At 38.1% G+C, this 26,577-nt stretch overlaps 1 protein-coding gene across 1 annotated transcript in view; it reads left to right on the top strand.

Moving 5' to 3' along the window:
• The window catches only part of fbxo41 (F-box protein 41), a 57,361-nt gene that overhangs the window by 9,418 nt on the left and 21,366 nt on the right, over positions 1–26,577 (top strand). Inside the window, exons 2-4 of the mRNA XM_044347027.1 lie at positions 5,579–6,376; positions 7,667–7,896; positions 23,850–24,057. Coding sequence (XP_044202962.1) covers positions 5,828–6,376; positions 7,667–7,896; positions 23,850–24,057 — 987 coding nt within the window. The 5' untranslated portion in view covers positions 5,579–5,827. The remainder of the gene's footprint in view (positions 1–5,578; positions 6,377–7,666; positions 7,897–23,849; positions 24,058–26,577) is intronic.

Here is a 26,577-nt window from a genome sequence, read left to right as displayed (position 1 = left end):
ACATGCTGCTTGAAATAATTATTGCAAAACCAACGTACAGTGTGATCGATCAGTGAAGCTGGATGATATTCTAAACAGTCGTCTCACCCCGCAAAGTTGTGGCCTTTACTGTGAGATGTAACACATCTGCACGTTTTCCCTGAAGCTTTATGTACTATCTTATAAAAATGTGACAACAACTTCTGACGTTAGCGGAGGCACTCTTTATTTCAGTGTGTCTCCACTTTGATACACTGCTGGAAACCCTGAAATAAGTTGATATAATTAATTTACCTCAATAATTCCTTTTTAGTTTTGGAATAATATATTTAGACAACATAATTTTTTAAAACGATAACATAATATGATCAACAATAACAATAATACCGACATATTGCTCAGTTTTAACAGCTAAATACAAACAGTCTCCTCATCAGCAGTGTGGGAGCATTTGTGGCCTGCTTGTAAACTTGAAGTTCTGTTATGTGGCACGACTATGTGGAGCTGCCAATTTGCAAAGTTGGTCAGTACAACTGAAAGAATTTTAAACTAATTTTTTTAGTTGCTATAATGCTCTCTCAGCTACCAATTACTTTACTAGTGGAGTTTTTCTTCATCTAAATATAGAGTCTAATGACAGAGGTTGTTGTATGCTGAATGTATTTTGTTATTTTGGGTTATATAAATAAAATTGACTTGACTTGATAACTCCTTTACAATTTGTAAACCTCTTATACTACTACTCTTATGCTATACTATACTCTATATACCCTTCCTCACCACTGTTAAACACTTCCACTCTGTCTGTCCACTTCTTCGATCTTCCTCACACCCACACGTCTGCTTCAGCTGCCTGTTTACTTTTCCACTTTTGTTCTTTATCATCACCTTTCTATTCTCTGTCTGTCTGACAGTATTCGCCTGTGACTCCTTCCTGACTTAATGGACAGAAACCTTTTTCTTTAGAAATGGACTGGCAACCTCTGTAGACCAGCCTCCATTTTTAAAGACCCCTGGACCTCAGCTATCTGCCCTGATGTAAACAGATAAGGAGCCTGTTAGTCCTGATCATTGACTGTATATAAAGATGGACATGGCATCTCCACTTCCTACCGTGATGCAAAAGTTAAGCCAAAATATCTCCTGTCCTGGAGGTGCCATCTTGCTTGTGTGATGTCATTTGGAGCCAGAGTCTGCACAGTAGAGTTGGGTGTCGCTGCCTGACGGAGGTTTGAGAGCGGCTGTCAGAGCTGTCAATCGTGATGTCACACCCACTTTTTATATCGTCAAATAACTAATTAAAAACAAACTTATCAGAAAATTGAGCACTTGGACAAACATCAGCATAATAAGAACTAGGCTACCCAAAATGACAGAAATCATCTTTGGGAAAAATGTATTTGACGTGTACTTTAGTTTAGTTAGTTTTTTAGTTTGGCTCATGTCCCAGCCGGTAACATGGAGGGGGCGGGATTTATGACCTATACTGCAGCCAGCCACCAGGGGGCAATCAAGATGTTTTGGTCCTGATACCTTCACTCTCGCTCATGACCTTGTCTTTAAGAGCCACGGTTGAATTGAAGCTCGTGCTGTTTCATGTAGGTCTATATGGCTTGTTTAGTCCAAATTTAATGTCGTGTTTGACCGCCTGAAAGCTTGTATGGGACTGACAGACAATGAAAATGAGATTGTTACTGTTGTCCAGCGAAGAGCCTTTAAAAACTGTCTTTCCATTAAAAGTTGGCCAAATAAGTTCACTCATGGAACGAAAATAAAACAGCCAATTAGGGTGATATTGTTGATGGCCTGTCATGTCAGTCGAGAATTTGGCCCATAGCGGTAATCTGGATCTTTAATAATGTCTGTGTATTCCTGTCACCCATGGAATAACATATGTCAAGGACAACTGACCGACAGAAAAACTGCTGTCCATACGTGTGCAGAAGAAAGATTTACTGCACTTTTCAACGCTAAATACTATGCAGCTTCCTGTGACATGTTGTTATAGCACAAAGTGGAGGCTTTGTGGAATCATTACAGAGCCGGTCTATGCATGTTTGTATCCCAAAATAGTGCTATAACACGAAATGTGGCTGTGGGATTGTGGCAGATGTGTCTCTCGTGGGTGCATGAAGTAGGAAGAAGCCTTGTGCTTTTCCTGCACTATTCTGCCCCCTTTGCTTAAAGGACTTGTGTGTATGTTTTATCAGCGTTAGGTCACACAACCTGTCAGTTGAAAGTTAAAAGATAGATACCACTGCATCTTGAAGACAGATTTCTTTAAGGCTCATGGCTTTTGGAGTGGATTGTTTTAAAATGGGTGTCTGTTTGTTCTCATACATTATACTGTTGTGTTGTTAACTGTGTTGATGTTTTCTAGGAGACTTGGACTGGTCTGATCTGCCTTCTCCTATCCCCTATTTTGCCCTCTGTTGTAGATAAAAATCACTTATTTTTTCCTATTTATAACCTATCTCACCTTTTTTAAACATGGAATTTTTAAAGTTTCTACTTTTCATTTGTACTCAGTAGATGTTGGATTATATGTCTCATTTTAAGGATTTGTTTAATCAGTCATTTAATTTGATTGGTTATTTCAAGTATTTGGTTCATAGTGTAAATTTTATGCGTCACAAAGGTCCATAAATGAATTGTTGTATCTCTAATGAGCGCAACTCATTATTTTCTTTTGTATGTCCCCATGCATCAAAGATGTGTTTTTTCCTGCTGCAACAGCTCACTGTTCACTTCAGTTCATGGTAAGGACCCCTAAGAACATGCCTCCTATAATAGAAAATTAAGGGGGCAAATAAAAAAGGAGACTGAAGGCCATCGCTATCTGTGTCTCATGTGTAACACACGCTTCCACTATTTACCAGTCCACAATAAAACATTAAAGGCAGTCCTCTGGGGCGTCTCAGCTGAGCTCCATTGGCAGGATGTTGACATGTGGCTACCAAGCAGCCTCACTTTCTTCCATTTCCTGCCTGGTTAAATACCTCACTTAGTAATTTTAAGCAGATGGGAATGCCTGCTGTCTGCAGTGTAGTGACTGCATCTGTGAAATCCTCCTCCTTTAATAAGTGGGCACGGCTTGCCAGTACACTCCCTATTCCAGCCTCACCAGACTTCTAATAACAGTCTCAGTGACTTATGGGGATTTCCATTGTACGAGCGCTCTGTGAAGAACAGCCTGCATCTGTGATTTGTGATTGCACTCCAGTCTCGGATTGGTGCACAATGATGTCTCCGCCCAACTGATAGAGTCATGTTTAAATACGGACCGCGTTCACTGCACTACATGGATGATAACTGAAATGAAGACCATGTGGACTGTAAGATCTGGGCTTTAATGTTATTGGTTTTTGAAGCAGTACCCACTGGGTTGCTGATCTTAAAAAAAAAAAGGTAAACTACAATAATATTCAATATTTCGCAATACTTGACAGTCAGGATCTTTGTTCCAGTGGGCTTAGTAAGATTAAACATGATGTAGGATGAGTTCTGCAGAGTTTTATGGATCTATGAACAAACATTTAATTGTCACAATGGACAAGGACACTTGAATCACATTGTTCTTAAACAGCTGCCCATATAAAAAGTCTCTAACCTAAATAATAAAATGTTGATAATTTTGTGTAGATGATATAGCTATCAACTAAATTTAAACAAACATTTTGAACCTTTACTGGTATGCCATGATGTCAGTTTAGATTTTAGATATCAACAGGGGAACTTTAGCACAAAAATAATCACATGATTTTATAGTTTAGGATACTTTTTACTTGTTGGCATCAAGTGTCTTTGAGTTTCTTTAAAAACGCTCTATAAATACAATGTATTATTATTGTAATTATTATCATTATATCCTATCACAGATTTAGTTTGATGCCCATCTAGAGACAAAGAGATAGTACGTTAAACATAAGTTAACACATGAATCGTGTGTTATACAATGTTAAGACAAGATGCATTCTTCTATTTCCATGTCAAAAACTCAAAAGCAAGTTTTTATTTATTTGTTTGAAAGCACTGGTGTCTGATTCTGACCTTAAGATCATAGAGCAAAAACGATTTCTCACTGCAGTGCTTGATTAAAGGATTACACTTTGATTAGAGCGATTCATGCAGGGGAATCTATGATCATAGGATGCTGACATACTGAATTATTTTGATATAATAAATCAGGAGCAGCAACTGCTGGCTAATTGGATAAACAATGCTCTTGCTCTTCACTCTCTTCAGCATCTACATATTAGATAGAGATTCTGAATGTCCTATTAACAGATCCCACAATACTCAATGCAGGAGTCATTGTTATTCAGAAATGTGTCCAAGGAAAACAGTTGAATTACATGTTTTGTTTGTCTTTAAATTTTTGTTGAGCATTTAACCGACTAGTCCTCACCTTTGAGGTATTTAAAAAAAAAAAAAAACAGAATTCAAGGCTTACAATGAACTACAGTATAGAAGCAACGGTTGGATTAGGAGCCGACTCAGATAGTGGACATTTTTCCTCAGGATTACCAGATCCCCTTGTGAAGGACTTAAAGCATTGTCCGGCTCGACCTTGTAGACTTCAGACTTGAAAATGATGTCGGTGCTCACAAGCACTCTCACTAATGGATCCATTTCCCATTTCCCCAGTCTTCCCCCAGCAGTCTTCCTCTGAGTATTTCGGAGTACAACCTAAGAGTAGTTTACTTCTTAACCCTTAGTGAGGTACAGGTCTTATGTTCTTGACCACTAAACTTATAGATCAATATTCCTAGTAAGAGAGTTCAGACAGAGCCAACTGATGTCTCCTTGTCCACTAAATAATGAAAGATGAACTGCTATTTTTTTTTACAGCTACTATTAATTTATGTTAATCCTGACATTTTTCATGTAAATGTCAAAAATAATTATGTTTGTAATTAATACATATATGTTAGTTATTCATTCACATTATATTCCAGCCATCCCCATAAACAGTCAAACACATTTAATTTGTTAGGTAATGACTGTAGGCAATAATAAAAAACTTAATTTTCACTTTTTGAAAGACATTCTGTTATTCGATGATAGTTGCGCATAAATTTGTCTGTTTGTCTGATTTCTGTCTTTGTTTACAATTCACAAAATGTTTTTGAAAAAAATGTCTGCCCAACCTTCATGGGGTATACGTATATACATGTGAACAAAGAGAAGAACTCTTGCACGCTGCCTTGCTTTCGGTTGTCCGAGGACAGATCAAAACGTTGTGATCTAATTAATATTTCAGCAGTAAGCGAGACAGTGTGTGGGAGTTCTCCTCTTTGTTTACAATTCTCTAATGGTTCACTGAAAGTTAATTTTCAACTTTTTCCGCTCAAATGAAAGAAGAAAAGGAAACAGTTTCAATCAACTGTTGTAGGAGTTTGTAAAGTAACAGGATGTGCCTCGCCGATTTTCCCCGATGTATTGCTTTGTTATTACACCAGCCTCTCTTAACAACCTTCTGTCAGCAATTTATTTAGCTTAATTGCGCCTTTGTCCAGTTGATTCTCATCTGATTTTAAACTAAAATTACACTTTAATTCACAGTTTGAAGCACTTAACCTCTCTCCCTCTGTTTTAGGACCTCAGCCAGGGGAACCACCGAAGATGAAGTGAAAAGAGCAGCTGAATGTAGCCACTATGTGTGGTCATGTGACTGAGCTGGGCTCTGCCATTGCACGCAGGATTTCTGTTCCTCCAGCTGACGACCCCTAGTTGTTCTGTTTTCACCATGAGAGGATCCGTCAAGTGCTTGACCTTTGTGCCCTCATACTGGCGCTACCGTTGTGTTGCGTGAGCGCCTCCTCCCCTCCTGCAGTTATTGCACGGAATGGCCTCTCTGGACCTGCCATACCGCTGTCCTCGCTGCGGGGAGCACAAGCGCTTCCGAAGCCTGTCGTCCTTGCGCGCCCACCTGGAGTACAACCACACGTACGAGACCCTCTACGTCCTTTCCAAATCCAACAGTGTATGCGACGCCGCTGCTCTGCTGCCCCTAGTGGCTGAGGGAGCTCTCCTCACGCCTGCCAACAACAACGACCCCTTTGAGCCGCTACGGCCTTCAGCTTTAAAGGAGCGACGCTTCCCTTGCCGTGAGCTTCCTTGTGCGGACGACCTTAGTTTGACGCCGGCTAGCTCCAACACTGCAGCTCGATATATTCCCAATGTGGAGTTTCCCCTGGGGGAGATTTTTATGAAGAAAGCCATGACATCCGCAGACCCCGGTCCCCATGGAAACCCCAGCACCGCTGTAGCAGTGGCAGCTAATGTAGCAGCTAGTGCAGTGGAAGCAGCCTATGAGGAAGGCCTGGCCAGGCTGAAGGCGCGGGCGTTTGAACGGCTGGAGCTGGATGAGAGGCTGGAGAAGCTATCCGAAGAGGTAAATATGATCATTATGGTTATCAGAATCAACTTTATTGGACAAGTACAAAGAATTAGAGCTGTTACGGGAGTCGGTTAATCGATTAGTTGACTGGCAGACAATCAATCGTCAACTTCTGTGATAATCGATTAATCATTTTGAGTCATTGTCCAATAATGTGAAAATTCTCTTTATCCAGCCTCTTAAATGTGAATATTTTCTGGTTTCTTTAGTCTTCTATGACAGTAAACTGAATATTTTTGGGTTGTGGACTGTTGGTTGTAACAAAACATGACATTTCACGTTGCCTCTTGGGCTTTGGGATCAGTGATGGACATTTTTCACCATTTTATAGATCAGAATCTTACACATTAGAGCGACTAATCGAGAAAACAAATAACAGATTCAGCGATAATGAAAATAATTGTTAGTTAAAGCCCTATAAGAAATTTGACTCCAGTTCTCATACAGATACAGATATACACATACTTAAACATATAGCTGTTATATAAAGTTAAGAGGCAGACAACAAACTATCTATATGCAAGTCAGATTGTTATTTTAAACTGTATATACAGGGTCTTCATACAGGGAAGTGATGACCAACCAACTCCACCCCCCCACTGAGCCATCAGCAGATCTTTTCCTGAAGTTCTCAAGCCGTTCTTGGTCTCTGACATTTACATTTAAAAATCAACATTTCAACTTGAAAAGTTCTGCACTATATGAACAACCAATGAACAATTGCCAATATGAGAATAATGTAATCACGAAGTTCCCTGCTGACCACGATGGGTATACAGTGAAGTACATCAATTAAGGAATGAATAAAATTTTTTAGCAGATAGAAAAGCTTTGATCTTTGCAATATTTCTAATTTTTCTATTTCTAGGTTGAAAAAATCATGACTGCACCACTTGCAGTGTATGGTCAACTCCAGTATTACTTTTTTCAATTTGAAATTCTCTATTTTTTTGGCACTGAGTATGAACATAGCATCAGGTCATTATGTGCTGTTCTGTATGTGTTTTTCTGTGTGTAGACATTATAGTGAACACAGCCAGCAAACATCTCCTCAGGTTTGATGTGTCGGGTCAAAAATGATCCTAGAACTAAGAAAAAGTAATTTCCTTAAAACTTATGATGCAGCAAAATATGAATGCAAAACACGGATACGTGAAGGCTGACTGAATTATTTGCTAATTAAAGTGTTAATTATTGTGTCTTAGTTAATGACCTCATCAGCATAACTAGTTCTGTTTCATATGACATGGTGATTAGGCAGCTCAAGGGCCTCTTGTTTTGTAGGTGGAGCAGAAAATAGCGGCCCGTGTAGGCCGCCTTCAGGCAGAGCTGGAGAGGAAGAGCTCCGAACTGGAGCGGGCCAAGCAGGAGAGCGAGCAGCTGAGCCAGGAGAAACAAGACCTGGAGGACAAGGCCTCCGAGCTCTCTCGGCAGGTGGACGTCTCTGTGGAAATGCTAGCTAACCTCAAACAGGACTTGGTGAACAAGGAGGCGGAGCTCAACCACAAACAGCAGTAAGTGATCAACTTTACTCCACCTGTTGAGTTGAGCTGTAGCTGACCTGCTGGTTCTGCTTTCTTGATACCTGAGGAAGTCAAGAAACATATTTTTTTGTGTGTTCAGGAAAATAAAAGTAAAAAAGTCCTGCACACAGTCACACTTACAGGTGACCTTCATCAGGTACATGAATTAGCATCACAATAGTTTAATATATATCTACATGGATTTAAGGTAATTAGATACAAAAGGCCTTTTTGACCTAATTACCCTGGTGGATATTGGTGTGTTTCCTCAAGGCGTTTTATTTACTAGTCCGGTCCTCTGATTGGATAGTAATAAATGCAGAGATACGCACTCAATTCTTCTTCTTCTGTGCAATGTAATGCATGAATGCTATAATTCAAAACCAATACATTAGACAAACTGAAAGTCTGCACACCATGACTCATGCAGAAAATATTTAAATAATATTTTGTTGTATAATAAATTAGATTTTCTTAAATAATATTTTCTATATAAGCCATGATGTGCAGAATTTTCATTATTTAATGCAAATGCATTGAACATTTCGATTTACAGAGATATTTTTCATGATCATGTCCAAAAAAAGAATGAAAAGAAAGAAAGATTTGTTGCAGAGTTGATGTTGGGGCCTAATGATGACAATGTTAGTCCGTCGGTTGGTCCGTCTGTCTTGTTGATACAGAGGTGGCAGTCTACTGGCCTGTGGTGGAATGACATGTTGTGGCAGGAAAGGAGGAAAATAGGAAAATCCTTAGATACCAATTTCTCCACCTTTGACCTTAATACAGACAGCTTTTTAAGGATAAGGCTGGCGATGAGCTATATATTTCTTATAGTCAATAAATCTCATGTGCAGAGCAAAACCAACAATGAATTGATCTTACTTACAATTAAATTATTGTCTGTGTATCCAAAGCCTGATATATTTTATTCATCTGTGCTGTAAACCTCCATTGTTATCCAAAACTATACTACCATGTTCATCTGCATAGAAGATGACAGATTACCTCACACTTCCTTTTTAAAAAAGACAACATCATGCACACAATCACTCTGACACACCCTCATCCTCTCCTTCACCTCTACCTCTCTGTTGATGTAATTGTTAGATGTATTCAACAACCAGATGTGCCGTACATCTGTCTCGCTGCTGTCTCCATATACCGGTGCCCTGCAGGGCCGGTTAGCTGCTGAAGCTGAATGCAGAGTTGGACAGAAGCAGCTGGGTCGGCAACAGAGACGTCTAGGCCAGTTTGTCTCAGGCCAGTCCTTCCATAAAGCTGCCACAATGCTTCATGAACTAGTTAAATGTGCAGCTGCTGTAAATAGAAGGAGTAGTTGGAGATAAATCACAGCGTGGTGATGTAAGTCATTGCTGGCTTTGAATCTGATGAGCATGATTTGGAGCTTTCCCACAGCATGGCACAGAGTGTAAGTGAGACCAGGCTTTATTTTTCCTGATTCTGAGAGCTTTTATTGAAATTAATCCCAGGATGATTTATTATGTTGTCCAAACTGTGATGCTATTTTTACTTTGACAGGCTAGAAGCAATGCATAAAATTCTGTGTTTTTATTGAAGACGAGTCTTTGTCAAAATGAAAGGCAATAAATTAAAATAACACATCCTCTACCTATATTTCACAAAATGGTCTCAATAAGGTTTTTAAAGATGCATTGCAGTGAATTTCCATAAAAATATTTTAAGTCAAAGAGTTCTTCATTATCTAATTTATTATTAATGACATATGTTAAACAATGGGAATTATGAGGCACAACCACAATCCAATAGGAGAAGAAGTTCTGGAAACAGAAGAATTCAATATAGTGGATATTTTTTTGTTTATTATAAGAACATACTGTATATATTTTAGTTTTAGGAGAAAATATTAGACAAAAAAAATCTAAAAAAGATGTAGCTTTAATTAAGTTGTACTACTTTCAAACCACCTTCAACCACTAACAGAAGCTCTTTGCCTTGATACTTGTTTTCTTTGTTAGAGTGATCAACACATGTTGACAAGTGTCATTCAAGGCTCATATTAAAGCCATTTGATATCTGTACCGTGTCTTTATCTGTCAGAACAGCCTCAGCTTTCTATCTTGCTCTTGGTTTTTATCACTTCTCCTCGTTCTCCTTATCAGAGAGGCACTTTCCAAGGCCTCTAATCATAACACACACACAACTGCACACATCACTGCACCGCATGTGCTATTCACAGGTTCTTAGTAAAGGCATCAGTGAATGGTGCAAAGGTAATGTACATATCCATTTAATGGCTTTTGGGCATCAATAGAGAGGTGTAATCTCGTGTGTTATGTACAACTATAACTAACAATCGTTTTCCTTATCCATTAATCTGTTGATTATTTTTCCAATTAATATTTTAGTCTATAAAATGTCAGAGAGTTGTAGAAATGTCCATTGTGATTTCCCAGAGCCCAAATGACAACATTTGACAAAATAAATAAATAAATAAAATAGACAAATATGACAAAATCTACTTGGTTTTTCAGCCACATCTCGTGGCCTTCATCAGGGGATGAAGTTACTGAGTTGTCAAAGGATAGGTTAACAATTTTCCAAGTAAAAACGATAGTCAGGTGCCCAAATCAACATTGAAACAGGTTTTTCTTGCTGTAATCATTAGGGATCCCTTCCTAATGTGCTTGGGGGAAATGTGATGGGGAAAAATGTTGTGCAAAACTGTATTTAAAGGTTTATCTGAAGCTTACATGAAGTTTCAGCAGTCCAAATTAAAGTTAACATCTTTGTAGTACAAATTTCCCTCTTTTTGTTACTGTACTTCCTACGCAGCTCAGCAGAGAAACACAAAGAGCGAATTTTAAACTTAAAAAAAGACTGTAACTTTGGAAGATATCCACTTGTTGTGACTAACTCAGACAGCTGCAGCCTCATATTATCTTCAGACAAACTTTTAAATACATTTTTACTTAAAATGAGGACTGTGGATTTTCTCCCACATCACTTACATTGTAAGCACATTTGGACGGGATCTTTTAATGACCAGTATTAGCCAAAGGAAGGATTACAGCGAGCAAAACCTGTTTCAGTGTTCATATAGGCACCTAACTTTTGTTTTAAGACAGGGATGTTTACCCCTGTCTCTGTCCAATGATGTCCAATCTCTGGTGTCAGATGTGTATAGCCTCCTTAATTTTTTTCTGGCCGTCCACTGACTCCTGGTTGATGACTTTGACCTCTTCCCAGTCATTTCTGTGACCAGAACTGGTCTGTTTAGAGACAGCTGATGGTGTCGTTGTCCAGTGTTCATTGCTCTTATCATTGGTCCTTTATGTTTCATTAATGTAGCGTCCCTCACAGTGTCTTCAAAGTACTTGTTTTGTCTGACCAGCACTCTAAAATATATTAGATTTACAGTGATATAAAACATAATAGAACAGCTTTTATAAGACAAAAATATTTGGCAATCTTATCTGATAAATTACTTAAAAGAGTTGTAGATTATCAAAATGATTTTTGATTAACTTATTGATTAATTGACGAATTATTTCAACACTAGAGTTATCCAGTGTGTTTCAGTGCTTTCTCATTTTGTATCCTGGGATAATGTGAATTTAGCAATGTTGCCGTAAATTACATTAGATACGAATACATACAGTATATAGTAGGTCATCTGGGTCTTTGCAGGTCACCAATCTCTTTGTATCTGTTCAAAATTATATATTTTTTATATTCTATAGTCTCATGACAGAAAGAGCTAAACTTGTAGTACAAGTTGTCATGGTTGGTCTTGTGACAGGACGATACAAAACAGCGTTTCATTGGCTTGAATGAGGGTTAGTGTGCTTTTCTTCCACCCCTTTATCGCAAAGGTCATGTATCCCAAATCTGGTGGCATCAAACTGCGAAGGTCACAGTCTTAAAATCTTTGTTTGTGATGTATGACTGCCTCCTAGCTATGCCGGCAGCCCAGTCTCTCTCTCTCTCTCTCACACACACTTTCTCTGTCTCTCTCTCACTCTCTGGAGAGAAGCTGGCAGTCAAACAGCAAGCTCATTCAGACTCTAAAATACAGAGTAGCTCAGAGGTGGAAAAAGTGCATCACAGTCGGTGAATGTTCAGCAGGGTTGATGACTAAGCAAGACAGACACACAGCAGCTTATTGGTTCAAACATGGCTGCCCAACACTCTCATACACTCAGCTGACTTTTTTTAAACCTTTGGTTTTCACCAGTAACTTGGACTTGATCTATAAAATTCGTTTCAAGGAGATATGCATCATGTTGAACATCAGTGGTGTCAAATGCTAAAAATGTGAGTCACCTAATGTTTAGTTGCTATGCAACCACAGGAAACTCCTACGATCTGGCTTTTGCTGCTAGCAGTGCTATGCATAAAAATATGACACCAAGCTGATAATTTATTCTTCTCTCAGAAACAGGGTAAATAATTATAAAAAAAAGTGCACAAAAGGCCTCAGGTTCTATTGTTCAGTTCAGCTCAGCCTTCATTATTATCTAAGGATGCGCTTTAGTTTGCAGCCAAATTCATTCACAAACAACAATACACACAAAAACACACTGCATGCACAGTCACGGAAAATACATTATGATAAATATGAATAACATAGTCCCTCAAGCATGGCTTTTAAGTGCTTTAATAGCAGCTGGAATAAACGAGAGCAGCTGTAATCAGCAGAGACTGGAGCCCGAGGAGAAATTAAAAATGGTGGGATGGTTATCTCCATCATTTCAGTGTGTAACAGATTCACACACATTAGAAAAACAGCCTCATTTTGTGTCCTTCACTGAAATGTGTTGAATATTGTCGTCATTTTTCCAGCCATTAATGATTGTTTAGTGACGTAAGGTTTATTTGCTGTAGTTGCTGTGAAGTTATTACAGTTGCTAATAGGCCAATAGTCATTTTATTGTTCCAGTAGATAATTTTTGAAGAGCCATTTCTAATTAACTTTGATGTTGTCTGTAAAATTAAATATTGCAGTTCAGTTTGTGATCTGTTTATACAGTTTATAGCCCAGGAAATGGTGGCTACTCTCACTGAGGGTTCCTGCAGAAGGACATAATACGCTCCAATGGCAGAAGGATCATCATCCACTGTTCTTTTAATACTTAATTGTTCTTCTTCTCATGGGAAAGGTTTTTACTGCATGAGATGTACAGGGGGTGAAGGATACAATTAGAGCAAAAGCACCAAACATTTCATAGTTTTAGGTTCTCAATTATTATAATCCACTGCTTTATTTGGTCTTACATGATCTCCAATTGAGTTTGCGACTGTTTGCCGAACAAAACAAGACTAAATGATTAATCAATTCATTGAGAAAATAATCAGCAGATTAGTCAATAATGAAGTGTTGAATCGTTAGTTGCAGCCCTAAATACAATATCCAATACTCCAGCATCTAAAACAAGAGGAAGAGGAAAAGTAAGTTAGTTGTTTGAGAAAAAAAAATATTTTGATAATTGATTTTTCAGGCAAAAATACCAAACACTTCCTCATCTCAGCTTCTCCACTGTGATGATTTGTTGCTATTCTTTGTTTTACATGTTAGAGAATTGAATATCTTTAGGTTTTGGAATATTGGTCAGACGAAACAAGCAATTTGAAATTGTGATGGGTAATTTTCACTGTTTTCTGACATTTTAAAGACCAAAAAATTGATACATTTTTTTTAATCAAATTTATTAATTGAAAGTAATAATAAGTTGTTACCCTACAACAAGTCCTCCATGAACCTTTATAGTGTTCAACTATAAAGATTTTTGTTGCTTTACGTTCTTACATTGTGGTGTTGAATACAAACAGGGGAAGGCTGAAATGTTGCAGTATTGCAGTTTTTTCGCATGACATTGTACAGCTGTTCATGATATTGTGTTCACCCTCTGTAAAGAAAAGGGAAGAGAGCAGTACACAGAAAACTCTTGTCAGGTTTTCATATCATATTCAGCACACACACTCACACACACAGTTGCTGCATTAGGCCTCAACCCTAAGGCTTGATTTATTCCAACAATCAGCTATGATAAAGTAAGAGTGCTTTGTGCAGCATAAGAAAGCTGCAGGCTCTAAAGGCACCACAGAACATGGAGGAGCAGTCTTGCTATTTTCTCTGTCACTGTTGCTCCCTCAAAAAAAAAACAAGCTCGTTTTTCACTGAACTGCAATCTCGAATGCAAAGTGAAGCTGCCAGGGCAGAGAGGGAACTTGCCTCATTAACAACAGTGTCTCAGGGAGAGAAGCACACGGTATTAGCACGGCACAACTTCTGAAGGTTTTCTAATGAATAGAAATCAAGAGTAGAAATGGATCTGAGATATGTTTAAGAATGTGGACGGTTTGGGCTTGAAAATTTATTTGACACCTGCCATAAAGACGGATATAATCAAGGTTAGTTTTACAGTTTTAACAGTTAAATTTTAAGTACAGTGGAGTGTGAAAGCACACATTTGTCCAAACCCTAGGAATTGTTTTGCTTTGAATTGTTTGACATAAAAATAGTACAGTGCTGATGCTACACTCTCCTACACTATGAAAAATGCACTGAACAGACTTTTTATATTAGAAATATATTTATTAACATGATATTTCCTAAAGTTCTGCACAATTATTACCTAATCTGACATGTTCTGTCTGTATTGTTACAGAAGGTACCTGATGTTTGCAGTTAGATAGATACATTAAGGCTATAATGTACAATGTAGAGCTGTATTTAATAAGGCCAGCTTAGAGAGAATTATGCTCTATGAAAATCAAAGCCCAACATCCAGTATGTACGTGCTGCATTCAAGGTTTCCAGCAACGTTTTGAAGTGGTATTATAATGGGAAATGGTTCTGCACATTAATAGACATCCCACATTGTAGTGTGTGGATGATCCAATGAGTGTTAGCCCGCAGTCAGAGCAGCATTTATCAGCGGAGGTGTCTATCTATCATTAGATGGAAGAGACTGACATGTGAGACCTTGAGGGATGAAACACTTTGAACACAAAGGAAAAGAGAAACAGGAAGGACGGTGCACCCGGTCTTACAGCAGACACGTGTCTGTTCTTCCTCATATTGTTAAGACTGATATGAAAGGTTCGATGCATGTTACACTGTTAGAAGATGGTTACAGCAGTGTAAGATGCGTGAAGGCTCTACTGGGGATAAGCGTAAGTGTGCATGTGTGTGTGTGTTCGGCGCAGAAACCTGATACAGAAACAATGCTGTCATGTATTTCTTTTTTTTTTCTTTTTTTTCGAGCTGTCAAGCTGTCATAGAGCTGAATGAGTGCTGCTGGTGTGTCTATGTATGTTTGTATCTGTAGGTAAAAATGCATTCATGCCTTACAGTAGTTTACACTAGAGCTGAGACGTGTAGTCGATTCATGGATGTATCGGCGGCAAATAATTGACTAAGCGCTTATGTCGTTTTTCAAGCAAAAATTGCAAAAGCTGTCCGGTTTGCAGGCGTCATCTTGGGCTCTGGGAACTTATCATGGAAATTTTTCACTATTTTCTCACAGCGTATAGACTAAATGACTGATTAATCAACAAAACAATCGGCAGATCAGCTGATAATATGAAAGAAATCATTAGCTGCAGCTCTACTTCACATATCCATATATCTTCATTTTTTCCCACGTGCATCTCTGTTTTACAGAAAATTCTGCATCCAGAAGCATTGCTATCATCACTGCAAAACATTTTGATTTTGTTTTTAAATCCTGTAAGATGAGTGTCGATGTCTTTTTCTCCCATAATGAATCACTTTCTTTCATGCTTGTTAAAATTCTCTACATCATCATCACCTTGCAAGTTACATCTCTCGGTGACTCAGTCATCTGTGATTTGAGTTTAGATTCGGAGAGGACTTGTCGAGCAACAACAAAATATTTACTTTCCCTCCGATCGATCAGAGCTAAGACCTGGATTAGCGGTGTCTTTGGGCAACCGGTCATACACTTTATTTTCCTGAGAGGCTTTGAAAATGGTACATTACAGCCTGTTTCTCTTTCATCATCCCTTTTTCCTCACCCTTTCATCCTTGTCTGTCTCACATCTCCTCTCATGTTGCCATACACGCTCTACGCAGCTACTCCTGCTTCCTTTTTATGTTTGTGTAACTCATACAAATGTGTAACATTAAGACATGATGACACAATGTAGCTTACTGAATCTGTCTCACCAAAAAAAAAAAAAAAAAAACCCAACAAAACACAATTTGATCCAGGTGTCAAAACAGACGGGCACACGGGCAGCTGTCCTTTGTTAACGCGGAGAAAGCTCGCATTCATACAACAGCTTCGTCTTCCTCATACAGGCCTTTCAGTCAATCATCTCTGCTCTTAAATATTAATGAGGCATAATTTTGAATTAATGGCCAGAGATGATGACAGCTCTGAAAGGAGTCTGACCAGTGATTGTAATTAACATTTAAACAGAATCCTTCAGAAGATCATGCCTTATTTATCATGCCTGTTACAGCTGGATGTCTTTGCTATACCATTTGTTATGGCTGTTAAGTGGTAGGGAAATGAGACATAGTAGGCTTAGCTGTTCATTATTTCTCTGTGAACATGCACCAGTAGCATGAGACATTTACTCAAAGTTTTCAAAGCTCATTTTGCTGTAGAAAAAAAAAAAAGTAACAGCAGCTTAAACTGCTGTTTGCAGGCTCTCAAGACCTGAATTTACCAAGACTAGATTGAGAGAATAAATCATGTGTTTTTATTTCCAAGAGCTTAAAGGGACGAGAAGCCAACAGATTTCCGATGCATATCGGGCACAACATGCCCCTTTATTCCAGTCTCATGGGAGAAAAACAGCAAGACCAGAGAGCAGGACCGGTTTATAATAAAACTGAAATGAACTCCTGCTTTTCTAATCAGTGGTATCGATTGTATCTCAACTGTTGTTTGTTAGTTTTTATGTTTGCATTTAGTGCTCACACTGCTCACACTGCTCCCATCAGAGCGGAGCTTTTGTGTATAATATTTAGTTTAATGAGGGGAGATCAATTAAGTGTATAAGAATATTTATTGAGGTAAACAAGAAAGATTTTGGTGATTATACTCCATCAGTGTAAAAAGCATCTTCATTAAGTGTAAACCCATAGGACAGGAACACCCTGGAGTCTAGACGCCGGTGGAGTAAAGACGGCAGGCGGATAAAGGAAGCTCTCCGGCAAATGTCCTGGTGGTTATATGCAATAGTAGGTTTGAAAGACAGACATTGATGTAATACTTAAAGAAAAGCATCCAAGGACTGATTGGCCAGACCTGGTGATCAGACCTGTGAATGTTGGGACTTATGACATCATGGGAAAAGGATGACAGAGAAGATTAGGGCGGGAAGACATAATGGAAATCATTTAAGAAGATTTGATGTATAGCCAGACCAGTACTTTGAGGACAATATTGATATTTGAGAGTTTAAAAACCTATAATGATATATTCATGACCTTCTTTTTTTCCCCACAAGTGTAAACACATGACATAAACAAACATTTTAAATAATTTTCCTTCCTTTTTTTTAAGAATTGTGCCGAAGATGTAATATGAGAAGCATTTTAAAGCAGAAAAATAAACCTATTAGAGCTCAAATAATGTAATGCAGACACTGTTTCTAAAATACTTCAAATATACAGCACCAGTCAAAAGTTTGGACATGCTTTCAAGGACATTGGAAGGTGTATCTAAACTTTTGACTAGTACTGTATATCTGGCATTTCTGCACTGCGGTTCATCGTTACTTATTGGCCGACAAACATGCTGATACAGATATATTATCAATAATCTCTAACCAATATATCGGCACAGTTGAGTCTAGCTTTAGTCCTCACAGTAGTTAAACCTGATCGTTGTCATTCAATGAAATTACGGTGACCACGTGTCAGTCAAATGCATCCACTATATGAGTGACATGTTGTTATAAAGCAACTTGTTATTCAGTACATTTGATTAACTTTTACTTTTTTCTGTTTGTATCTACATATTAAGTCACTCAGGTCATAGTGGACATTTAACACTTTTATTTATTGTTCTTGAAACGTTGCCTGTACAAATTCTATGAAAGTCAAATCACAATGATAGATTTGGCAGTATGGGTTTACTATGTGTTGCTCAATGACTTTCATTTGACCATAACATCAACATGACCAACATGTTATAATTTAGTATGATGCAGTGATGCAGCTTTGTGTTGTAAATGGAATATTTGATTTATCTGCAAAATCCTGTCAGTCTATGATAACACACTTAAGCTGAATAGTCAGTTTTACAAAGCTTTCTTACTTGTAAGCTGTCTAGATCTAAAACATTTAATTGCAAAAAAAAATATTGGTTAATTACTGCGTCTTCTCAAGCCTAATCTTCCTTTTTATGCAAGTTCCGTTTTTTTTTATTTGAAGCTAAACTTGTTGAAAACATAATTTGCATGCTGTTGACACTTTGACAGCAAAGTATGAGTGTGCATTGTAAGGTCTGTATTTGGATGTTCAGCGTGTCTGTGTGTGTGGGGAGATGTGAGAAAGGAAGCAAAAAAAAAACCAAACGATAGAGTGATGACAAAACTCTGGGACGCTGTCAGCAAACTGTGAATACGAGGTCACAAATATTTGCTTCCCTCTCCCTCATAATCGGAGTCATGAGGATGGTGCCGATCAAGCGCGGAACGGCCGCCGAGTCATTTTCTTGGAATCACGCCTCAGACTAACAACCCACATGTGCATCACCACAGAAAAAAAGATGGCGGTCTGCCTTTCAAGCTCCCCCAGCGTCCCTGTAAACATACGGGCATGTTTGTCACCTTGAGGCTTTATTTCTGAGGTGTTGGAGTGAGTCACGCTTGACAGAGAGAGAGAGAGATAGAGAGGTGTGTATGTATGTGTGTGTGTGTGTCTGTGTGTTGAAATTAGGATTGACAGCAGGAAGCAGCCACATCCCATTCCTCTCCTCTGCTCTGTTAAACCTCCTGTGCTTTCTGCTTCCACATGACTGCAGATTTCTGTTTGCTGTCTGTTGCTTTAGCTGCTGCAGTACTTTTTTTTTTTTTTTTTTTTTTTTTTTCTCACAGCCTTTGTGCCCATTCCCTCCCATCAGCTTCAGTCCTGTGTTTCCTCTCTCCTCTCTCCTCTCTGGTCTTTCTCTTTACATCTCTCTCGGGACCTGGTGAAGAATTTTTTTTTTTTCCCTCCCCTCTCTCCCTCCTGCCACCCACCCTCCAACATCTATCTCATATTTTTGATCTAACTCCTGATTCCCTTCCCTCACTATAGGGGATTTCATGCCGAGGTGCTTTCAGTTGAGTGGTTAGATAGCCAGGCAGTGTGGTGCATCAGTGCATTGCTTCTTTTACACAGAGTCAGAGGGGAAAGGCTTTCCGCGGTTGCTTCCGACATGTTTCGCCTCATGGGATTCTGTCTCCATTAACAAGAACCTGATACAGTTTAATAATTCATTAAGACAAAAATCCAGATCCCAAAACAAATATGCCCTTATTGTGACTACATACAAACCTATAGCTCTAAAAAAAGCACTATTTATAGCAGTCGTGAGTTATTTTACTCTACAGGAGGCTGAGTCATGCTTGTTCTCTGTTTATTAACTTGAATAATGAGAGCAAAACCTCCGCTTCAGGCTGCTTAACCATACATCACATTAAATCATTAAATCAATCATTAAATCAAAATAAATGATCCTCAGACTTATTAATTGTGCACAGTAATGAGATGAATGGTATAGGATGAATCAGTGAGGCAGTTTACTAATGCATGTTATTATTTTGACATGAGCGCTACTGCACCTGGCAGCTGTCTGACCTCATGTTCAGTGTGGCTTTTGATGAGCAAGTTCATGCAACACAACAGTAGTTCAGCGAAGGATTGGACCGAGGGAAGTTCATATTTTGAATTTCTGTCATCCTGTGTCAGTTTGGATATTTAGTTTTGAGAGAATTCAGCGTGTAAAGCTGATCATTAAAAGAGCTAATTGTGTATTTATGTAATAAAGGAGGCCGTATTCTGATCAGCACCTGGTCCTGCCATCCTTCAGTCTTTCTCTTCCTTTAGGCAAGACAGGAGCGTTTTTTATAGCACATCTCATACATGAAGGCAATTTAAAGTGCTTTACATAAAACAAAGAAAAAGGAAATACAGCATTAAACATTGACTCAAATTGAAAGGATAGGAGATATTTTAAAAGATAAAAACAGAAATAAATACAAATAAAGACATAAGTGCATCAGGAATAATGATGCATGCTTAAAGCTGCACTAATCAATATTTTGATATTAACAGTGGATCAAATGACTTTTGTGAAAAGTGTTGCTCATAGTGATGAACCCACAGATAATTACCACCTGACTCCTGTAGCTCTACAGAGTGTTGAAGCATCTTTAAAGGATTCGGCTGATGATTTTCTATATTTTTCTTATTGTCAACAAATCTCTCAAATGTGCAGAGCCGAACCAACGATCAACTGATCCTACTTACAATTATTGTGTGTGTATCCAAAGTCTGATATATCTTATTCCTCTGTGCTGTCTGAGCCACACCGCTGCACTAGTTAGTTTATTCAGAAACGGCTCCAAAGAGTAATAACAGCAATCATGTTTTCAGTCTTAGGAGAGTAGTTCTGTGTAAGGCAGACGCAGTTCTGTTTACAGAGCTTCACTAGCTTTTTGTGTTACATATCAAAACCTCTTAACTTTATACTAAAATTCTTTGAGACATTTACAATGTAGCATCCTTTCATTTCATTGTTTTTTTATTTTTTGGCCCACAACTTTATTGTTGTTTGGTTCTGTCTCACTGGTCTTCATGGTGAACCTAGTGGAGCATTTAATTGCTAAAGAGCCAGATATTTATAGGAGGCCAGAGCCTCGACTCTTAATGAATGCTAATATTGCTCCGTGTCTGCCGGACGTGATAATAGGCAATTATTTAATAACAAGTCCACCAAGGTGATAAATATGTCAACATTGTGTTCACAGCTTGTGCCACTGCCCCTTAGTGCCCAAACAATCCATTAAAGCTACTTAGAGTTTCAGTCAAATGCAATGACATTAACCTGGATGTAAAGGTAGCCGAAGTCTGGGCAAGTGTTTTCTACTGGAAGTTTGTTCCCTTGATTTAATCCCTTCTTCATTTAGTTGCAACCAGACCCTGCCTCCTCCTGTTTCCATCCTCAGTTTATCCCTGAGAAATGATACGATCTTTCAGATTCGTTGGCTGAATGATAAAATATCCCTTTTCCTTCCTTCAGAAGTAGAGAGGAGAGTTTACAGTTTGGTGAGGATGAGATGGATAGAGAACAGCTTGGATCTGAGACAGTTTATGTCCCACACACAAACACACACATTCTTTCTGGTTTCTCAGTAAATTTCCACAATGAGGAGTATAATCTCGAGCAGTGGAGAAAGTGCACTGTAATAGGCCTCATTCAGTCACTTAACACCCAATTGTATGAGTCCCAAAGAGCTTGATGTAGTTACAAATCATTTTTCTCACATTATGAACAATTACAGAGGTCTAAACAGGATTGATCACGTTGCACATGGAGAAAAGTTATTGCCACTTAATTTCAATATAATTTACTTGCAGTTTTTTGCAGACTAATTTTAGATTCATATTTTTGTCATCTTTGCCTGAGGATATGAAAAGTTAACTGTGCCAAACACCAAACTATTTTTATCCCAGAATGCCCCCATTTCAAGAAATAACACTGTGACTGTCGGTACAGCGTTTTAAAGGACTCAGGATTGTATAATGGTTACTTTAAGTGAATGTTTTACAGTAGTTGCTGCATAAAAGCATCCACCAATCAGCCTCCTTCAGCTGTTTTTATATGAGAAGCTTTTCCGACTGAAGATGAGCAGCTTTGTTACATGTTAAAGATGTTTGAGGAAGGAAAAAGAACCAATTTAATCCACAGGGTCACAGATTTTATGTCCCTGTTCTCTGTCTGCAGTGACGGTCTGAACCTTTTTAATGGTTCCTTTGGCTTCGACGAGGTTAAGATGGCTGAGTTGCCCTGTTAAACCCTCCTGACTGCGTTGTTTAGACAGTAGAGGCTTGGGCTGTTTATAAGGACGCAAACAGAGATTCATTAAGAAAATAAAGTAGCCTGGGAATTGCAGAAGTCCCATATGGAGGCAGATCCACACTGACAGGAATGAAAAGAAAGAGAGAAGCTTTGCAAAGGAGGTGATTTGAGACATGATATGATGGAAGATTCAGTTGTGAAGAAGATTTGTGAAATGAATAGTTGATTAATTGGTTAGTATAGTGATGGACAGTTATCAATACACAGTAAAATGTGCCAAAAGTTGGGTGATTTTAGTGTGCTGGTTAGCCTAACATGATGTGGTAGATGTATGTGTGTATGTAGGCTTTATTGCTTGCTAAGATGAGGGTGATTGGTTGGCTGTTGGTAGGTTGAGCTGCATGCCGGTATTAGCAACATGCTTGGCTAGCTTGACAGGATGTTAGCTGGTTCAGATAAAAATGAACCAAAACCAATTTTGATAATCAATTGTTAATCATTTATCAAGCAAAACACATTTGTTGGTTCCAGCTCCTCAAGTGTGATGATTTGCTGCTTTTTTCATTTCAGTGTGATCGTAAATTGAACGTTTATGGGTTTATGAATGTCGGTGATACGAAACAAGCAATCTGAAGATGTCACCTTGGAATATGACATTTTATAGACAAAACATTATATAATTAATAAAAAAAATAAACAACAGATCATTTGATAACAAATATAATCATTAGGTGCAGCCCTGGCGAAATGCATCACAACTTAAAGGATGAACAGTATGTTTGCAGGATGGATGTCAGTCAGGTGAAGTTTCTCTGCAGCTCATTGAACGTCTCTCAGGTATGCAATACATTTTCCATTAATATTCATCCTTTGGTGGGTGGATTCACTTGTTCCTGTCAGCTGATCTGAATATGACCATGTCAAGACCATCAAAGCAGAAATCACTCACCGCTACTGCTTGTTTGGGAACTGCTTTAGAGCTGCAATGATTATAGTAGTCCATTAATCGATTGGACGATGGACAGAAAAGTTTTGATAATTAAAGTATTTTTTCAAGCACAAATGCTGAATATTAACTGTCCACAGCTGCTTAAATGTGAGAATTTGATGCTTTTCTATAACTGTAATCTTTTGGTTTTTGACCAATTTGAAAATATTAACATGGACTGTTTGAATTTTTTTTTGAAGTTTGAAATTATTGCTGCCATTTTTCACTATTTTCTGACATTTTAAAGTCAAAAACAATGAATTGATTAATAGAGGAGATAATGGACAGATAAATCAATAATCAAAACAATCATTAGTTGCAGCCCTAGAGTGCTTATAAGATTCATAAGCCAAGCATTGGATTAAAATGATGAAACATTTAAGAATTCTTATCATTACCAGACTGTATATGCACGCAGGATTATTCAGTCTTATAGCCTTTTTTCAGAAGACGCTGGACAGAATTAATTTAGGGAACGCTATAATATATGCCGAGCAGGCTACAGACATCTACTAACACTTTCTGAACTTGTGGTTTGTTTGCCTCTATATCTGGGTAACACACTATTCCTTAAAATGACAGGAACTTGGCCCTCTTGTGCCTGCGGTATAAATATCAAGCTGATCTCTCACCCGCTATTCTTCTTCTTCTCTCTCTCTCCTTTTGTGTGCGTATTCTGTATTAAACTCTACCACCAACCCTCTGTGTGCACGGTCTCCATGCAAAAAGGGCTGGTGTATATGTTGGAGGAATAAAATAGTGTCCTGTAGTCACATAAGGAGCATCTAGCAGCACATGTAAATTTCTGCCACAAGCGATTTATCCTGAATCAGATAGATTTACAAATCAGACAGGCAGAGAGGAGGAAATACAGATTGCTTCAGTCATAATAAAGTATAATCTCTGTTCTCCTCTGCCCTCAGGGAGGTCGCCCAGATTGACCAGTTCCTGCAGGAGACGGCGGCACGTGAAGCCAACGCTAAGGTACGCCTGCAGCAGTTTATTGAGGAGCTGCTGGACCGAGCCGACCGCGCCGAAAAACAGCTGCAGATCATCAGCAGCTGTGGCACCACGCCGAATGGCAGCCTGGGACGCTGCAGTCTTCAGGCCTCAAAGGGCAACGGACGCCAGGTGAGGATATCGTAACGTGATGCTCAGAGCAAATTGTTAACTAGACTGTCAGGGCAAGAAATATAGCTTGTTAGACAGTATTTTGTTTGTTGTATGTACGTATATCATCTATACTTAATTGAACAATACTTTTAAAATTGTTGAATTGATGCTGATCACCTTGACCTGCATGATAATTCAAAAATTATAGAACTTATTCAACAAGCTGTATTGTTTTTCAAATCATATGAGCAGCTTCAGGCCAAGTTTGGATTATTTTCTTTTATTTTTTTATTAGTATTTACTTAAATGAATCCAAACAACAGAAATACAGTTTGCACTACCCAGTAACTTTAAGGCTGCAACCTTTTGCTGCTGAATTGTGCATAAGTATTGATTATATTGAGTAATGTCCCTGTAAAGCACCACAGGTCAAACCCATAATAGACTTCTTGATGCCAGAGACAAGTCTGCTCTGCTTTACGGGGCTAAATACATCAGCAGGTAATATTCAATAAACTAGAATCACCTCAGAGTAAAACTGCACACACTAGATGAGAATTTCTGGCTGAATGGAGACAGAAAATGGAAAAGGATGCATTTCCTCACCACCAGTTTGTGTTTAATTTGAGCAGCACTTTCAAATTAAACCTACAAGCTTCGGGTTTGTTAGCGGAACAGAAAATCATGAGTGTGTGTGTGTGTGTGTGTGTCTGTGTGTTGGGAGTGTGTGCTTTAAGTCATTTAGCTGATTTGTTGTGCCTCCTGTTCCAGGAATCCACCGGTCGTTACCTTCTTGTTGACTGTATTAGCATGATTTTAATTAAACCTTGATATTTTTATTTACCTGAAATACTTGAAATGACAATGCATCAATTATTTTATATGACATTAAGTTTTTTACTACTTGGGTTTTATTTATATGTATGAGCTATATGTCATTGACACTGTGTTGTTCTACTCATACTTAATACTTTGGTGTAACATTTTAACATCCATCTACATCCTGACCAGAGACTGTATTTGCATGTAAAGTCATCTCATGTTTTGATAACTGGAGATTAGGGTCCATATTCATCAAATTAATAAGAATTACATTTTTGCTCTAAGGAACCAACAGGTGTAAAGAAGTTCTTTGCTAAGCAATAAGACACATTTATCAAGTGACTCACTCCTACTTATAGTCAGGTGTAAAACAAACTCTCAGGGGATCACGAGTGATCACATGTAAGCTCAGAGAGGTCTTTTTATTGTCTTGTGTTTTTGTTTTTCAGGGTTTTGTGTTTGCCTTGATGCAAAAAGATAATAAAGATCTGATCTGAACTGAGCTGGAATAGCAAATCAGAGATATGGGTTGACCTGACCTATCTGCTATATTGTACATATTGTATAAAAAATCCTTACAGTTTACCCAGTGGTATGTTATTCTGAAACAAACATTTAAAAAATGGTTTAAAGTTAATTAGTGAAATCTTTAAATCTCTGGGAATATTTAACACGTAAAATTAACAACGATCTATTATGTCAATGATGTATAAATATTTAAATAAGGGTGAAATAATAGGAAATTGGTTGAAATGAAAAGGCATTCTGCTGTTGGTAGATGAGGTTCATCAGAGAAAATATTATAATAAGGAGAATTTAGTGCCACACCAAGTAAGGCCATTGAAGATAAGTGTGTGATAAAGTGATTGCAAAGAAAATCAATGCCATATTTATTCTGGTTGTTTGTTTGCAGCACTGATAGATAGAAAAAGTGGTGTAACACCCTATCAAATGTTCAGCTGCAAATAATATGCTAAAACTACTCTTTTTTATGATAGTGCTTGAACTCACATATTATTCATCATGACCAATGAACTCTCTTAACTTTAAGGACATTTTTAAGTCATAACAAGTATGATAAATGGTTTTTATTTTTAGTTTTGTGAGCAGGCGTAAAAATGAAGGATTTTTTGCTTTTATCTTCCACTAAAGTCCAAAATGTCCGAGTTCTTTGTCTCCAGGCTCACTACAGCTGGCACAGTGGCACTTTTCCACTCTGCTTTGTCTTACTACACAACAATAAAAAAATGCATCAGCAGATGGTGCTGATAAAAATGTCACTTATACAAATTATTATCCAGCATCTCATGAGAAACAGGCGACCTGTTTTGTTAAACAAATCTGTTTGCTGCATGGAAACCAGTTCTCGCTCTTGCTCAAGGTTCAGACATGATTTTGAATTAGCTCATTCACTTTTCATAGTGATGCAGTAAATAATGTAAGTGATGTATCTTCTACAACGATGTGTAGCCTGTTGCAAAAACAATTTAAGTTTGTTTTTTTGCAAACCAGTATTTAAAAAGATATATTTTGCCTTTTTCTTGATTTGTATCTGAAAGCTTTTTGACCTGCGACTGACCTGAAATACTGCTACCTAATTTTAGATGTTCTGTCTTCAGATTTTAAGATCAGTCAGTTCCTTCATCTATGTCCTCCCCATTGGATGACTGCGAATAATCAACATGACAAGTACAAGTGCGGAGTCACAGGCTGGTT

Source organism: Thunnus albacares, chromosome 3 (genome assembly GCF_914725855.1).
Source record: "Thunnus albacares chromosome 3, fThuAlb1.1, whole genome shotgun sequence".
In the NCBI taxonomy this organism is placed as follows: domain Eukaryota; kingdom Metazoa; phylum Chordata; class Actinopteri; order Scombriformes; family Scombridae; genus Thunnus; species Thunnus albacares.
Note: the sequence above shows the minus strand (reverse complement) of the source record. Positions and strands in the feature narration are given on the sequence as shown.